This window comes from Filicampus tigris, chromosome 19 (genome assembly GCF_054856515.1).
Source record: "Filicampus tigris isolate MCC_2025a chromosome 19, RoL_Ftig_1.0, whole genome shotgun sequence".
NCBI classification, from domain to species: Eukaryota; Metazoa; Chordata; class Actinopteri; order Syngnathiformes; family Syngnathidae; genus Filicampus; species Filicampus tigris.
Genome location: NC_141235.1, coordinates 10,751,326 through 10,766,990, shown reverse-complemented (window position 1 = coordinate 10,766,990; position 15,665 = coordinate 10,751,326). Strand labels below are relative to the sequence as shown.

At 45.4% G+C, this 15,665-nt stretch overlaps 1 protein-coding gene across 1 annotated transcript in view; it reads left to right on the top strand.

The window, feature by feature from the left end:
* Positions 1 to 15,665, top strand: part of fasn (fatty acid synthase) — a 22,633-nt gene extending 6,968 nt beyond the window's left edge. The window contains exons 6-42 of the mRNA XM_086015871.1: positions 36 to 158; positions 444 to 559; positions 714 to 848; positions 1,533 to 2,007; positions 2,110 to 2,297; positions 2,427 to 2,616; positions 2,873 to 2,967; positions 3,145 to 3,279; positions 3,393 to 3,596; positions 3,779 to 3,894; positions 3,993 to 4,165; positions 4,264 to 4,455; positions 4,786 to 4,866; positions 5,126 to 5,308; positions 5,460 to 5,639; positions 5,900 to 6,103; positions 6,865 to 7,181; positions 7,283 to 7,684; positions 7,928 to 8,092; positions 8,220 to 8,335; positions 8,888 to 9,042; positions 9,205 to 9,408; positions 9,502 to 9,652; positions 10,182 to 10,360; positions 10,539 to 10,658; positions 10,778 to 10,900; positions 11,012 to 11,235; positions 11,346 to 11,547; positions 11,661 to 11,812; positions 12,125 to 12,216; positions 12,316 to 12,710; positions 12,772 to 12,963; positions 13,041 to 13,250; positions 13,339 to 13,550; positions 13,858 to 13,956; positions 14,072 to 14,323; positions 14,421 to 15,665. Coding sequence (XP_085871997.1) covers positions 36 to 158; positions 444 to 559; positions 714 to 848; positions 1,533 to 2,007; positions 2,110 to 2,297; positions 2,427 to 2,616; positions 2,873 to 2,967; positions 3,145 to 3,279; positions 3,393 to 3,596; positions 3,779 to 3,894; positions 3,993 to 4,165; positions 4,264 to 4,455; positions 4,786 to 4,866; positions 5,126 to 5,308; positions 5,460 to 5,639; positions 5,900 to 6,103; positions 6,865 to 7,181; positions 7,283 to 7,684; positions 7,928 to 8,092; positions 8,220 to 8,335; positions 8,888 to 9,042; positions 9,205 to 9,408; positions 9,502 to 9,652; positions 10,182 to 10,360; positions 10,539 to 10,658; positions 10,778 to 10,900; positions 11,012 to 11,235; positions 11,346 to 11,547; positions 11,661 to 11,812; positions 12,125 to 12,216; positions 12,316 to 12,710; positions 12,772 to 12,963; positions 13,041 to 13,250; positions 13,339 to 13,550; positions 13,858 to 13,956; positions 14,072 to 14,323; positions 14,421 to 14,558 — 6,890 coding nt within the window. The 3' untranslated portion in view covers positions 14,559 to 15,665. The remainder of the gene's footprint in view (positions 1 to 35; positions 159 to 443; positions 560 to 713; positions 849 to 1,532; positions 2,008 to 2,109; positions 2,298 to 2,426; positions 2,617 to 2,872; positions 2,968 to 3,144; positions 3,280 to 3,392; positions 3,597 to 3,778; positions 3,895 to 3,992; positions 4,166 to 4,263; positions 4,456 to 4,785; positions 4,867 to 5,125; positions 5,309 to 5,459; positions 5,640 to 5,899; positions 6,104 to 6,864; positions 7,182 to 7,282; positions 7,685 to 7,927; positions 8,093 to 8,219; positions 8,336 to 8,887; positions 9,043 to 9,204; positions 9,409 to 9,501; positions 9,653 to 10,181; positions 10,361 to 10,538; positions 10,659 to 10,777; positions 10,901 to 11,011; positions 11,236 to 11,345; positions 11,548 to 11,660; positions 11,813 to 12,124; positions 12,217 to 12,315; positions 12,711 to 12,771; positions 12,964 to 13,040; positions 13,251 to 13,338; positions 13,551 to 13,857; positions 13,957 to 14,071; positions 14,324 to 14,420) is intronic.

The following is a 15,665-nucleotide window of genomic DNA, read 5'->3' as shown; positions in this document are numbered from 1 at the left end:
ACCTGCATTGATATTCTTACCGTTCTGTTGTCAAGGTAATGGATACTGTCGCTCTGAGGCAGCAGTGGCCGTGTTGCTGACCAAGCGGTCGGCTGCTAGGAGAGTTTATGCCACAGTGTTGAATGCCGGAAACAACACAGATGGATACAAAGAACAGGGTAAGGAGGCGGGGGCGCACTAGCCACAGTAAGAGCAAGAGAAGCTTGGTTGCTTGAATGATTTGAGTTACTTCTTAGAAAGGATGAAATGACAGAAATTAGGTCAGTGCATCCTGCCCAAAGACAGTAGAGATAGGCTAAAGATCACCCTAGACTCTAATGAGGACATGTGCTATAGAAATTCGTGGATGGAGGTTTGTTGTATTTATGGTTGAATGTACTTAAGTATTCTAGTTTACTCATATGGGAAGAGATTTGTCTCACGGATTCCCCTTTGTCTTGTAGGAGTAACGTTTCCTTCAGGTGAGATGCAGCGGAAACTCGTTCATTCTCTCTATCAAGAGGCAAATATCACACCCGAACAGGTCGAGTACATCGAAGCCCATGGCACTGGAACAAAGGTATATGATTGCCTGTTGTTGTTGTTTTTTTTTTTAATCTGCATCTCAATTTTTTTGTTTTGTTATTCAAGCCAAACTTCAACTTAAATGAACTTTGGATCAATTCGTAGTTGGATGTGCCCTCAAGTGGGATGTCTCTGCTCTCACCTCGCAGGTCGGTGACCCACAGGAAGTCGGTGGTATTGTCAGTGTGTTCTGCCAGTCAAATCGAGAGCCACTGCTTATTGGGTCCACCAAGTCCAACATGGGCCATCCAGAACCGGCATCCGGGCTGGCTGCCATGGCAAAGGTAAGAGACGTGATGGGGTGTTTAGTTTGGTTCGTAAAATCAATACAATATTAATTTGATGAGTTCATACATTTACATACAGTATTTTGCACCAGGGTTTTGTGAAAAAGATAGATTTTGTTTATTGCAGAGAGAATTTCTTAAACAAGTATCAAAAAGACAAGACTTGGACATCTATTGTGGTTGCGATGAGGTCAGAATTAAGCGTCAGCAGTCTGCAGCCATCTGACCATGAGTAAGAGTCAAGGGGAATGTTATTCTTAAGCATTGCTGTGTATTGCATCCCATTTAAACTACCTGCGAAGACTTGAAGACTCACTGGACAATGTTGAGATGACAATGTCAGCTGGGCCCCATGCGCTTGGAAATCAGTTCGTAATCGAATCCAAAACTAATGTTGTTACCCTCTCATTATCAAAGAAGAGTTGCATTGTTTCTGGAATTTGTGTATGCAAAGCATATGAAACGGCTGTAGTCTTAAACGTCACACAGAATACATCAACAAAACACAGGCAAAGTAAAATGAATGTAAAGGGTTAATAACATCTACTGATGTAATGAACATGCAAAACAACGTGATGAATAGTTTCCATTACATTTCTGAATTGACTTATAATACACTATGGCATAAACAATTTGAAGTTCAGCAATGTATATTTCATAATACCTTCATCCTATGTGCAGGTGTTGCTCTCTCTGGAGAAAGGAGTGTGGGCTCCCAACCTCCACTTCAACAGTCCGAACGCTGACATTCCTGCCCTGACTGATGGCCGCGTGCAAGTTGTTGACCGGCCTCTACCTGTACGTGGTGGCATCGTAGGCATTAACTCCTTTGGATTTGGGGGTTCAAACGTCCATGTGATCCTTCGTCCCAATGAGAGGAGCGCTCAGACACAGGCTGACATCAGCGCACCAACCCGGACAGTCCCTCGAATGGTTCAAGCTTGCGGCCGGACAGAGGCTGCTGTCAACTCGCTGCTCCAAAAAGCAAAGGAAAACAGTATCGACGATAGCTTCCTCTCTTTGCTCAATGGAGTGTCTGGAAGTGCCTCTGCTGCTATGCCCTATCGAGGCTACACGCTGATTGGCTCTCAGACTGACACCACTGAAGTAGAGCAAGTGCAGGCCACGCCCAGGCCCATCTGGTACGTCTGCTCAGGTGAGGGACAATCGAGTACTAAAACCAATATTTCCTTAAACAACAATCTGAAATACTATTAACCGCGGATAAATATCACTTTTGCATTATGTGACATCACAGGTATGGGGACACAGTGGGCGGGCATGGGTCGCAGCCTCATGCAGCTACCAGACTTTAGAAAATCCATAATGCGGTCGGATATGGCCCTGAAGGAAACGGGTCTGGTCGTGTCCAACCTTCTCATGGAGGCCGATGAGGCTACTTTTGAAGACACCGTTCATGCCTTTGTTGGTCTCGCTGCCATACAGGTAGAGGTGCAACTTTTTTTGGAAGTGAAGAAAAAAAATAAGCCGTTTTTTTATTTTTTATGTTATTTTGTTTTCACTCAAAGGATGACGTTTTAACAGCTATGTGGTCTGTGCCTCATCTGATTGCAGATAGCTCAGATAGACCTGCTCACTAAGATGGGTTTACAGCCTGATGGTATCGTGGGCCACTCAGTGGGAGAGCTGGCTTGCGGCTACGCAGACGGGTCCCTCAGCCAGGAGGAGGCCGTCCTGGCTGCGTACTGGAGAGGACGTTGCATCAAAGAGGCTGATCTTCCTCCTGGGGGCATGGCGGCAGTGGGTAAGAGGAAGCACTCGTCACCCTCATCTCTTATGAGTGTTATCAATGTTATTGATACTAATATAGTTTCTATGAATGAATTTTAAATATTCTTTGCATAGTTGATAGATTTGATGCTATGTAGAATGGGAGCTTAGTGGTTAGCATGTTCTGCCATTCGCACTTGGTTAGCTGGGATAGGCTCCAGTTCACCTGCGCCCTTAATTAGAACAATTGCTATAGAAAATGGATGCTAATTTATTGCTTGATGTTTCAGGATTGACCTGGAAGGAGTGTATAGCGCAGTGTCCCAAGGGTGTCGTCCCAGCCTGCCACAATGCTGAGGACACAGTCACTATCTCTGGTCCTCAGGTCAGGCATCTTTGCACACAATTCGGTAGAGTCACAAAAAGTAACACCATGTGTAAAAAAAAAAATAAAAAATAAAAATCATTGCTGGATGCCAAGCATAGTTAAATACAAATTGCCATCTATAATTAACTAGTTAATTTGTTTTGGCTCAACTGATGTGGTATGTTTATACATTAGGAGGCAGTTAGCAAGTTTGTGGCTGAGCTCAAAGAGCAGGGAGTGTTTGCAAAAGAGGTGCGCAGCGCTGGTGTGGCGTTCCACTCTTACTACATGGCATCCATTGCGCCAACCCTCTTAGCGGCCCTAAAGAAGGTATTCACATGCTGTATTTCTGCTTTTCAACATTATTTCATGACTGTGATTGAAACATGCTATTTGATACTGATATATGCATGATTGAGTAGTAATCATTCTCTTGGGTATAGGTCATTCAGAATCCAAGGCTGCGTTCACCCCGTTGGGTGAGCACCAGCATCCCTCAGTCGGAATGGGAGACTCCTCTTGCGCTTTACAGCTCAGCTGACTATCATGTCAACAACCTCGTGAGCCCGGTTCTGTTCCAAGAGGGCCTCCGCCTGGTGCCGGACAATGCTGTTGTGTTGGAGATAGCGCCTCATGCTCTTCTTCAGGTGTTTGTTTTATTGATCTTTTTTTTTTTTGTTTTAGTTTGATTAGCAAGACAGACTGATTATCATGAAACATTGCTACTCGTATCAAACTAAGAAAAAACATGTGAAAAACTGATGTTGCTTTGAAAAGGTTCAGAAAAACAATATTTTTTTTCATAAAATACTGCATTATCTTTCCCTAGGCTATCCTGAAGCGTAGCCTGAAGCAGTCATGTACTTCACTTCCCCTCATGAAGCGAGGTCACCCCAATAACCTGGACTTTTTTCTCTCAAACATTGGCAAACTTTACATGAATGGGTCAGTAAATGTCTCACTCTGCCCGCAATCAGTGGCAATTGCTCTCTTGGAAGTACATTCTGATTAATGATAGTTCAATTCTTTGTGCCTCTCTTTAGCATCAACATGGATGTTAATACTCTGTGTTCAGAAGTGAAATACCCTGTACCAGTTGGCACCCCTATGATTTCTCCCTTGGTGCAGTGGGACCATTCCCAGACATGGGATGTCCCCAAGCCAGAGGATTTCTCCTCTGGCTCGGGATCCAATTCAGCCATCGTCTACAACATCAGTATGTATAGTATATCTGTTTTCCTTTTGTTTTGTTCAGGAAGATGCGTTTTCACTGACCTACTGTATTTCTTTTCGGTGTCCAACTCTAAACGACAGACATAAATCCGGAGTCTCCAGATTATTATTTGACCGGACACCGCATCGATGGGCGTGTCCTTTACCCGGCGACAGGTTACTTGGTGCTGGCCTGGCGTACCCTGGTGAGAAGTCTGGGACTTGTCATGGACACCACGCCAGTGACTTTTGATGACGTCACCATCCACAGGGCCACAATCCTGCCAAAGACCGGTGAGCAGTAGAAGCCTTAGGATGCTGTTGCGTGGTGTGAGAATTTTTCACAGAATGGAACCAATAAAAAATGTGTTAAGAGCTCCTTCCCAAAACAAGATAAAAGCTTTATTTACAATGGACTGATCTTGCCGTGTCATTGAATTTGTGTCGATGTTATTAATGTTAACCAGACTAAAGAAATTATTTTAACAGGCGACACTTTATGATTATAATATTTTTTTTTTAATGAAAAATTAGTAGCAAAATGACTTTTTGGAAGAAAGCTATTCATATGCACCTGTAAAACAGAGAGTGTTACAGTGACAATATTCTCATTGTTCTTTACAGGTCTTGTCCAGTTGGAAGTGCGTTTCATGCCTGCCACTAACAAGTTTGAAGTTTCAGAGAATGGAAACCTGGCTGTCAGTGGTAGGATGTTTGTAGTTTTCATTTGAAGTTACGATGATGCGACAACCACCAAAAGATGACATTAAGGTTGAAATTTAAAAGTTGCTAGGTAAACGTTATTGAGCTACCCGGTACAAATCTTTTGTATTTTGCAAATATGTTAAGCTTCCATCTCTTGTTTATATTTTGTAATGTTTCGTCAATGCATTTTCTTGGTATAACTTTGATCAAAATGTGGACGTACTGTAGAATGTTCCAACCAGTTTCCTGTCATTTTCAGGAAAAGTCAGCGTTCTGGAGGATGCAGCGCTCGATTCATTCCATAGCCAATTGAACCAGGAAGCTCCCGAAGACAAGGACCCCAAACTGAAACTCCTGGCACATGATGTATACAAAGAACTGCGACTGCGTGGCTATGATTATGGCAAGACTTTCCAAGGCATCTTGGAATCGAACAATGCTGGTGAGTTTTGGAGTACATATTGCAACCTACAGCAAAAGCTTTTGGGGTGTCTGTGTTCCCGTCAGCGGTGATCCTTTGGCGCTTATTTTCTTGCTAACTTGCCCACTGTCAAGTGTGCCAACGCAACTCGTGCAAATGCTCGTTTCTCCAGGCGACAATGGGAAGTTGCAGTGGATGGGAAACTGGGTTACCTTCCTGGATAGCATGCTGCAGATGATTGTTGTTGGGCTCTCCGGCCGCAGCCTTCGTTTGCCGACCAGGATTCGCTCAGTCTGCATTGATCCCGCCATCCAGCTGGAGAAGGTCTGCGAGTATGCTGATGGAAAACTAGGTAGGTGTCACGCACCGACTTTGACACGACTACTGGTAGCTGTCGGATACTAACGTATTTAACGTCTTAAGTCAGGGGTGTTAAACTGAAATTCACAGTGGGCCAAACTTAATATTTCTGGAAAAATTGATTGTTGATTTTATGTGTGTGAGCAGCCTGCTGTGAAATCGGGCTGATTTTCATCTCTTCTACCTTGTGATCTTGTGGGCCAAAGGCCATATCTGACTTGAGGCTTTTCTATCGAAAATATGTCCCGATAGCTGTGACAGTCCACGTCAACCGCTGCCTTGACAAAATCACTGCCGGTGGAGTACGGATCAGCGGCCTTCATGCAACCGTGGCACCACGTCGACAGCAGCAGCAGAACCCCCCCACCCTGGAGGAGTTCCTGTTTGTTCGCTATGTGGAGACGGAGTGCCTCGCAAACAATGGCAAGCTTGTAGAGCAGCTGAAGCTTTGCAAAGGTATCCCAAAACTTATTTCCCTTGAAGTATAAGATATGGAATTGGATTGTGATGTTTTTATTGAAGTACTTTACGGCCACTGATTAGAATTTCCTTGGTCATCATAGAAATTATTCAGTAAGATCAGGGCTATGATGAGTAATTTTTAAGCTATTAAAAAAACAACAACCCTTGTGAGGAGAAGCGGTACAGATAATGGATGGATGGAAAAAAACAACAATGAATTGTCTTGTTACTTCCGTCAAAGGATGTACGTAATATTTTTATTTGATTTATTTTTACATGAAGTGTGTTTGGGGTACGAACAGCTTTTGGCTGAGAGTTTTTCGTTTTTTGTTTTTTTTAAAAGGAAAGCCAACCCAAACATTGATTTGCATTTCTGTTTTCTGAAGCTGAGCCACGGTTGGTCGTTACCTGAGCCCTGAGCAACTGTGATGTCATTTTTAGTTGACGGAAGTGACAAAATGGCCGCCCCCTGAGATGGCTAAAAACAGGTGGATGTTGCTGCTTAATGCATAGTCCACAAAGACAATATTAATCATAATGCCTTGTTTCAACTAGTGAGACTGCATAGAACATATCCTTGAAAAAAAAAAGTTTGGGTCGACTCCCTCTTTAACAAAATTCGCTGAACAAAATATTTGGTTTTTTTAGACATGATTTGACAGTGTCGTTAACTGTGCGTGTAGGTAAAATCCCCCAAAATAAAAATGCTATCGGCCGATTGTTCATGTTGTCTTTGACCCCTTGTCTCCATCTAGGATTAATCCACAAACTGCAGCAAAAGTTGGCCCCTCATGGTATGAAGCTCAGCATCCCAGGGCTAGAGGGCGTGCCGGAAAGCTCGCTTCCCAGCCCCGAACCCTCTGAGCCTGGCTTGATCCGGTTGCTCGCCGTACTCTGTGACCTGGAGCTGAATGGGAACCTTAGTCCAGAGCTGGAGCAGACCGTGGAAAATGAGAGGGCATGTCTGCTTCAAGACAGCCTGCTCCGGGGCCTTCTGGATGGCCCGGCCCTCAGGCACTGTGTGGACACTGCCGTGGAAAACAGCGTGCCCGGCAAGATAAAAGTCTTGGAAGTAAGAAGCTAAACAAATGAAGGCAACATTTGTCAAATGCAAGATTATGTAATGTAGTCGATGGATATTTTCAATGATTTTCCCTGTCTACCTCTTTCCAGGCACTGTCCAGTGATGGTCAGCTCTTCTCCCGTGTAGTAGAACTCCTCAATATCCAGCCCGTGTTGCGTGTGGACTATGTTGCCACGGCAGCCAACAAGGATCTCTTGGCTCCCCACCAGATCAACCTGGAGGAACTCGCGGTCACTGCAGCACAGTGGGACCCTCTGTTGGGCCCGGCTCCCGGAGGCTCAGTAGGAGGAGCTGACCTGGTGGTGTGTAACCACGCCTGGGGCCCTCTAAGGGTAGACCCTCGTCTGCTGGTGACAAATCTGGCTTCTGGAGCCAGGCAAGGAGGATTTGTTCTCCTCCACACATTGCTGAAGGGGGAGACCCTTGGGGAAACAGTAAGCTTCCTCTCCAGAGTCAGCGACAACAACAGTAAGCAAGGACTGCTCACGCAGGTCAGTGGCGAGGATGAACAAATCACTTGGGTCTTTTCCTCTTTGTGTTTGTGTGTGCATTCTGTCAGCTGCGAGTGTAAAATCTGAAAGCTTGATTAGCACTGTAAATGGGTATTACTAATATCATGAATGTTCTGTTTTTTTTTTATGTACATACACAGTGTGCAATATCATTTACTGTATCAATTCTTGACATACTTGGGATTGCATAAGGTAATCGTGTGCTGCCGTCCTTCGCTCTAGGCTGAGTGGGAGGAAGTGATTTGTGAGGCTTCACTCACCCTGGTGGCCATCAGGAAGTCTTTTTATGGCTCAGTGCTCTTTCTCTGCCGCTGTCAGAGTCCTGCCAAACAACCCGTTGTGCTTGCTGTTGATAGTGCTGACTACAAGTGGGTAGAAACACTCAAGGTACGTTCAGCAGCTTGCTCTGGGATTTAAAAAAAAAAAAAAAAATTCTCATTTGTACCAGGTCGCCGTATTTAAAAATGTCAATGTCCGTCTTTCTCTGAATGTTTCTTTGTTGCTCTTGGAACAGGCAACGCTTGCGGAGCCCTCAGATTCTCCTGTGTGGTTGACTGCTTCTCAGGCCCACTGCGGCATCGTGGGGATGGTCAACTGTCTGCGGCAAGAACCGGGCGGATTCCGAATACGGTACGGCACCGCAATATGAGTCCGTGCACAGCCGAATTCATCTATGGAAAGAAGACACAATAAAACGAACGGGAAAATGAACAGTTTCAAACAAGTCAGCGTTAGCCCAAAACCTGAAGCCTTCTGGTAGAAATGAAAAAAAAATGTCAGGAAAAGCCTACAAGGACGCATCATTATTTAGGGTTAATTAGAGGCACTTTTATTGGTGGCAAGTATGCAGTGACTCCAATTTAGAATAAACATGATTTTATAATTGGCTTACTTGAACACAGTCACATCCCAGTTATTAGGGTGTGCACACTTGTGCAACCAAATTCTCATTGGCTTATTTTTGCTTTTTTTTTGATTGGGTTATGCATGTCAGAGGCCACAATATTAGTTGAAAAGGATTTTGAAAAATATTTAGATTGGTGTCTTTTTTTTACATCACAAAAACCAGGCACTTGAACAGGGGCGTGTAGACTTTTTATATCTACTATTTACTTGGTCACCTCGGATTTTGCACTGTAATTTTTTTTTATTAAGTGCCCACGTTTGTGCTACATTTCCCAGATGTGCATTTGTGTCAAATCTAAACGACTCATCAGAAGCACAGACGCTGCAGGTTGACGATCCATCCATGAAGGCGGCGCTCAAGCGGGACCTTGTCATGAACGTATTCAGAGACGGATCTTGGGGCGTCTTCAGACACCAACTAAAAACTCTTGGTAGAAGATGTGCACACAATAATTGTGATTCTTCGCTGGTTGACTGTTAACAGTGGCTTTTCAGTGCTTGTGTAATATAAAGTCAAACACGTACAGGCGTTTATTTTTATTGAACATTTAGACATGTATCTCTGTTAACATAAATTACATTGTGTTTTGTAGATCGAAACGAAGAGTTGACAGAGCACGCCTACGTCAATGTATTGACCCGGGGAGACCTTTCGTCACTGAGCTGGGTTGCGTCGCCACTCCGCCATTTTGTACCCCGCAGCCCCAGTGTGCAGCTGTGTCGCGTCTATTACAGCTCGCTGAACTTCCGAGATATAATGCTCGCCACGGGCAAGCTGCCACCTGATGCTATTCCAGGTGAGTCCTCTATGAAAAATGGAATCGACAATCTTGCAGTGACTATTTACCCATAAATATATATCCTATTTCCATAATCTCCCCAATGTGCAGGGGACCTTGCACTGCAGCAGTGCATGCTGGGTATGGAGTTTTCTGGCCGTGATACCGATGGTCGACGTGTGATGGGACTTTTGCCCGCTAAAGGCTTGGCGACATGCGTGGATGCTGATAAAAGATTCCTTTGGGACGTCCCCTCTAGCTGGTTAGTATCACATTTAGTATGTGGAAAAAAAAAAAAAAAAAAAAAACACGTGGCCACATTAGGGATATAACGATTCACTCAAGCCCCGAGTCGATTTTCAATTCCCAATTTTCGATTCGATTTTTTTTTTTTTTTAAATTGCTACTATGTTTGCCTCTGTGCCCTAGTGTGGTTCTGCAGCCATCCACAAACGCAATACGCAATGATTTTTGGCGCAATAGCATAATTTGATCTACACATTCAAAATGTGCTTTGCATCTGGGATGAAAATACGTTTCAAGACATCATTTTCTAGATGAATTTAATCAACTCAATTTTCGTTTAATCGATTAATCGGAGCGAATCAATTTTAAGTCGGATTTTAGATTAATCGTTACATCCCTAGTCCACATAGTTTCCTGGTCATTTAGGATCTGTTTGATTACTGTTTGACACAACGATAACACTATTAATAATCATCATGTCAATATGAATAAGCACACTACAATCCATTTAGTGTGAGTTTGAAGTGCATCTCTCTGACGCGCAGGACTCTGGAGCAGGCTGCCTCGGTGCCAGTGGTCTATGCCACAGCCTACTACTCTCTCGTGGTTCGCGGCAGGCTGCGCCCCGGAGAAAGTGTTCTCATCCACTCAGGATCAGGGGGTGTTGGGCAGGCTGCCATTGCCATTGCCCTCAGCAAGAATTGCAAAGTCTTCACAACAGTTGGTCAGTTGGTTATATATTTTTCGATTTGAATAGGAAAGTTAGAATTCCTTATTCAAACAATTTTTGATTTTTTTTTTTTTTTTTTTTTTTTTTTTTTTTGAGGGGGCGGGAAATCCTCGATATTCTCCTTTGTCGATACACAGCAAACAAAGCTTTTCTTTCGCCTTCTTGTTTGCAGGCTCAGCGGAGAAGCGTGCGTACCTGCAGGAGAGGTTCCCCCAGCTGTCGTCAGACTCCTTCGCTAATTCCCGAGACGCATCTTTTGAGCAGCACGTCCTTCTCCACACTCAGGGCAAAGGTTTGTGTCATCCATCTTTGATAATAGTCTGGGGTAGCAGAGCACATGCTGCTGCAATGAGGAAAGTAACTCCATCTTTTGTCCTTTGAATTCCGTGCCATGCATATAATGTGTTTCAGGCGCCAATGTGGTGCTGAACTCCTTGGCAGAGGAGAAGCTGCAAGCTAGTATTCGCTGTCTTGCACGACACGGACGATTCCTGGAGATCGGCAAATACGACCTCTCCAACAACTCTCCTCTCGGTCAGTAAGAAGCCAGCAAGCAGCCGAGGCTCCGCGTCGATCAACGCATGACGGCAGACTGACTGGTTTTGGTTTCGGTTCCTAAATGGAGTCAAACGCTCATTTCTCCAGGTATGGCTCTGTTCTTGAAGAACGTGGCGTTCCACGGCATCTTGCTGGATGCGCTCTTTGAAGAGGGCAATCGTGAGTGGGAGGAGGTGTCGCAGCTGCTCCAGGAGGGCATTGCGGGGGGTGTGGTCCAGCCCCTAAAGACCACCGTGTTCCAGAGGGACCAAGTGGAGGAGGCATTTAGATACATGGCCCAGGGCAAACATATCGGCAAGGTCCTTCTGCAGGTCAGTCGCATCAAACCGAGTCTCCCATTAATATCAGGAGAACATGATATCTTAGGAAAAAAAAGCTGTTTAAGACACGTATCCTTCGGACTGTTTGGTGTCTCGCGCAGGTGTGTCGCGAGGAGGCAGATGCGTCAGTCCGTACTGCGCCCCCTTTAACTATCCCGGCCCTGCGCCGCACCTACTGCCTGGCCTCCCACTCGTACGTCATCACCGGGGGACTCGGAGGCTTCGGCCTCGAGCTCGCTCAGTGGCTGACGGAAAAAGGAGCCCGCAAATTGCTGCTAGCTTCCAGATCTGGCATCAGAAACGGTACGGCATGAAGAGAACAGATTACAATTTGTGATAGCAGCTTCCGGGACTTGGTTAAAGGTGCCCACGTAAGATTGAGCCTGTGCCATTTGTGGGGTTTGAACTGTTGCCAGGTTACCAGGCAAAGCGTGTGAGTGAATGGCAAAGTCGGAATGTGGAGGTCGAGGTGTCGACCAGTGACGTCAGCACGCTTGAGGGGGCGGAAAAGCTCATTGCTGAGGCGTGCAGGCTGGGTCCAGTCGGTGGGGTCTTCCACCTTGCCATGGTAAGCATACTCTTAATGTCTTGACATGAAATAGTGTCAATGTTTATTTTTTTACATTTCCAAGAAGTCCAATTTTGCTGACAAAATTCAACAGAGCACCAATTTGAGCTATAAACGTGAAATCTATTTTTACTGTATTCAGTATGCATTTGTCTGAGCTACTGCCACTTTGTGCCAACTCTTTGAAGTCAAACATTTTTATTCCATTGAAGTATGAAAGGGCCTTTGATAATCTTTCACGCGTTGTTGAATGTTTGGAGTGCATGAAATGTTGCCTATTTGTTCAGTCTTTATTGTTTGTCATGTCTAAAGGTTTTGAAAGATGGCTTGTTGGAGAATCTCACTCCGCAGCAGTTTCTTGATGTCAACAAACCTAAATATGATGGCACCATCAACCTGGACAAGTAAGTCACATGTTCCTCTTCCTTCTTTTTTTTTTTTTTTTAGAAAGCGGATGCAATGAGTAGATGAATGTTATTGAGCCACGTTCACTCCCTCTACAGAGTCACCAGAAAATCCTGCCCACAGCTGGCTTACTTCGTCGCGTTCTCATCGGTCAGCTGCGGCCGCGGCAACGCCGGCCAAAGCAATTACGGTTACGCCAACTCGGCCATGGAGCGCGTGTGCGAGAGGCGGCGTCGCGACGGCCTTCCCGGACTGGCGGTCCAGTGGGGGGCCGTCGGGGATGTGGGTGTGGTGCTGGAGACCATGGGTGGCAACGACGCCGTGATTGGCGGCACCCTGCCGCAGAGGATGGCCTCTTGCCTGGAAGTGCTCGACCACTTCCTGTGCCAGCCGAGCCCCGTGATGTCCAGCTTTGTCCTGGCAGAGCGGACCGTTGCCAAGAGCGAGGCGGGAAGCCAGAAGGACTTGGCGGACGCTGTAGCTCACATTCTAGGTAATTTTGCCACACCTAATGTCGTGACGATCCCCGCTGATCTGACGCGCCTCCTCCTCAGGCGTGCGGGACGTCAACAGCCTGAACGCCGATGCCTCCTTGGCCGACTTGGGCCTTGACTCCTTAATGGGTGTGGAGGTCCGCCAGACTCTGGAGCGGGACTATGACATCGTTATGGCCATGAGGGAGATCCGGCAGCTGACTATCAGCAAACTGCGTGAACTGGCCAATAAGAAGCCCGAAGGATCAAATGGTAACGTTGCATCATAAATGGATAGTCACAAACCCGTGGTTGAAAGTTGAAAATTGAACAAAGTCACGGTGCTACAGTGAAGAAGGACGTCATTCGAACCTTGTCGGAGTCTAATCTGACGGAGCTGCTGGTCAACCCGGACGGCCCTACGGTGACATCGCTCAACGACGTGCAGGGCCAGGAGAGGCCGCTGTTCCTCGTGCACCCAATCGAGGGCTCCATCGCTGCCTTCAAGACGCTTGCCTCCAAGCTTAGCGTGCCTTGCTACGGCTTGCAGTGCACCAAAGGTAACGTCAATGATCAATGTTCATCCCTTGTTGGATTAGACGGATATCAAAAAGGCAATTGATCAAGTTGCTAACTCCCCCTCCGCAGCGGCTCCGCTGGACAGCATCCAGTCTCTGGCGGCGTACTATGTGGATTGCATCCGGCGCGTCCAGCCAGACGGCCTTTACCGAATCGCCGGCTACTCATTCGGCGCCTGCGTGGCGTTTGAAATGTGCACTCAGCTGCAGAACCAGAAACAGGCCGTGGAGAATCTCTTCCTTTTTGATGGCTCACATTCCTACGTGGCAGCTTATACGCAGGTTGGCGGCGCAAATGCGCTCACGCACTTTTGGCAACTTTTGTTCTCTGCGAACACAGGAACTATATTTTGAATTTTGATGATGCCGAGACTCTTGCGAATTAGAAATTCATCAGCTAAAATTGAGCTTTTTTTGACTTTAATTTGTCATGTACTCCTCTTTCATACCACAAGAACATGGCATTTGAGCAGGCGTATGGACTTTTTTTTTTTTTTTTTTTTTTTTTTTTTTTTTTATGTCAACGAGGATAGATATTTTATCCATCCAATGAGGGGAAATAACATTGAACAAAGTATTTGGTTTTCAGAGCTATCGGGCCAAGCTGACACCAGACAATGAATCCGAGGCTGAAACTGAAGCCTTGTGCGCCTTCATCCAGCAGTTCACGGACACGGAATACAGCAAGGTAAACAACTTTGGCATGTAAACAACACAGCCACGACATCTGTGGCCCGATTATTAATCGCGACACAGAAAAGTTGTGCAAGCGTTGTTTTCCGTCCTAATGGTCGCCTCCCCAGCTCCTGGACACTCTTCTCCCGCTGCCGGATTTGGAGGCTCGCGTCAACGCGGCCGTGGACCTCATCACGTCCACCCACAAGAACATGAGCCGGGACTTGCTGAACTTCGCGGCGTCCACCTTTTACTGCAAGTTGAAGGCAGCCGACAGTTACGTCCCGGCTACAAAATACAACGGCAACGTGTTGCTCCTGCGCGCCAAAACCAGCAGCGAATACGGCCAAACCCTGGGAGCTGACTACAAGCTCAGCGAGGTAACAAGCATCCAAATGCTTGCATGCGTTTGCACGTAACGGGACATATTACATATCGTACTCTGTGGTGTTTTTTTTGTTTTGTTTTTTTGGTCAGGTATGTGACGGCAAGGTGTCAGTCCACGTCATTGAGGGCGACCACCACACGTTTTTGGAAGGAGAGGGAGTGGACTCCATCAGCAGCATCATTGACAGCTCGCTGGCTGAGCCAAGAGTCATGGCGAGGGAAGGTTGAAAAAAAATAATAATAATAATAAAAATAGATTCCACACATGTATTCCAGTTCCACAACATTCCCCGCCCATAATATGTTTGTTAGGATATGTCCCAGTACGTTTACCTTTAATTTAGGGAATATCCTAAGTAAGTTTTGCACACCACACATTTACATTTTGTCCCATTTTGCTATATTGACCATTATTTAACATTTTCCTCATTGTATAATATTTTTTAAAATACTGTTACGTTTGAAGGCAATTCACTCTTTCCCCCCAAATCTATGAAACTGCTGTCTTACCCCACGATGTAAAGATACATGCTGTGAACAGATGAACTGAAATGTCCTCGGTTGCATTTGAAGGAATTTCTACATTGGAAGTTAATTGTCGGATAAACAAGTCATTTTAGATCCGTCTTTTTTTTATCTAACACTTCTGCACCTATTTTCACATGATACAGGGTATTATAGCGATAATTAGATATGATGAAATTACAAAAAACAACACTAAACTTGTTTTCTCCTTGTCTGTCAGTATTATTTCATTAATAATGTTTTTTTGCTGACGATGTATACTCATTACAAAGACTTGATGGATTTGACAGTAAAGTTACAAAGCTCACCCCAACTCATAATGAAATAAGACCACGTGTGATCTTAAGAGGTGAGAAGGGGGAGTTGAGCTAAATGTTTTATTTCTGGCAAAATCTTTTGTCTTTCCTGAATGTGGGACAGAAGGAACGTTTTGTGATACTGTCACAGAGGGGGAAATGAATGAGTATGCTGTTAGACACACATGTATTGCCCCGTATTTACCTTTTACAAATTCTGTTACTAACACCTGTTGTATGCGGGCCTTCATGTCCCCCTAGTGAGTATGGAGGATCCCTGCTGTCTGCTGTGATCCCTGCTGTCTGTGATGCCTTACTTTTAACCGTATCATTACCTCCAGCAGGCAGTCTAGTCCCCCACAAGCAACCGCTAACATGGTCTCTGAGACCTGTGATCTGGTCAATGAAGGGTTGGGTTAGGGACAACACAAGGACTGAGAAACGGTCTTTAAATTATGGTACAATGAATTTCTGAGATGCATTGTTGCTGCGAATAAAAACCTCTCACTAATTA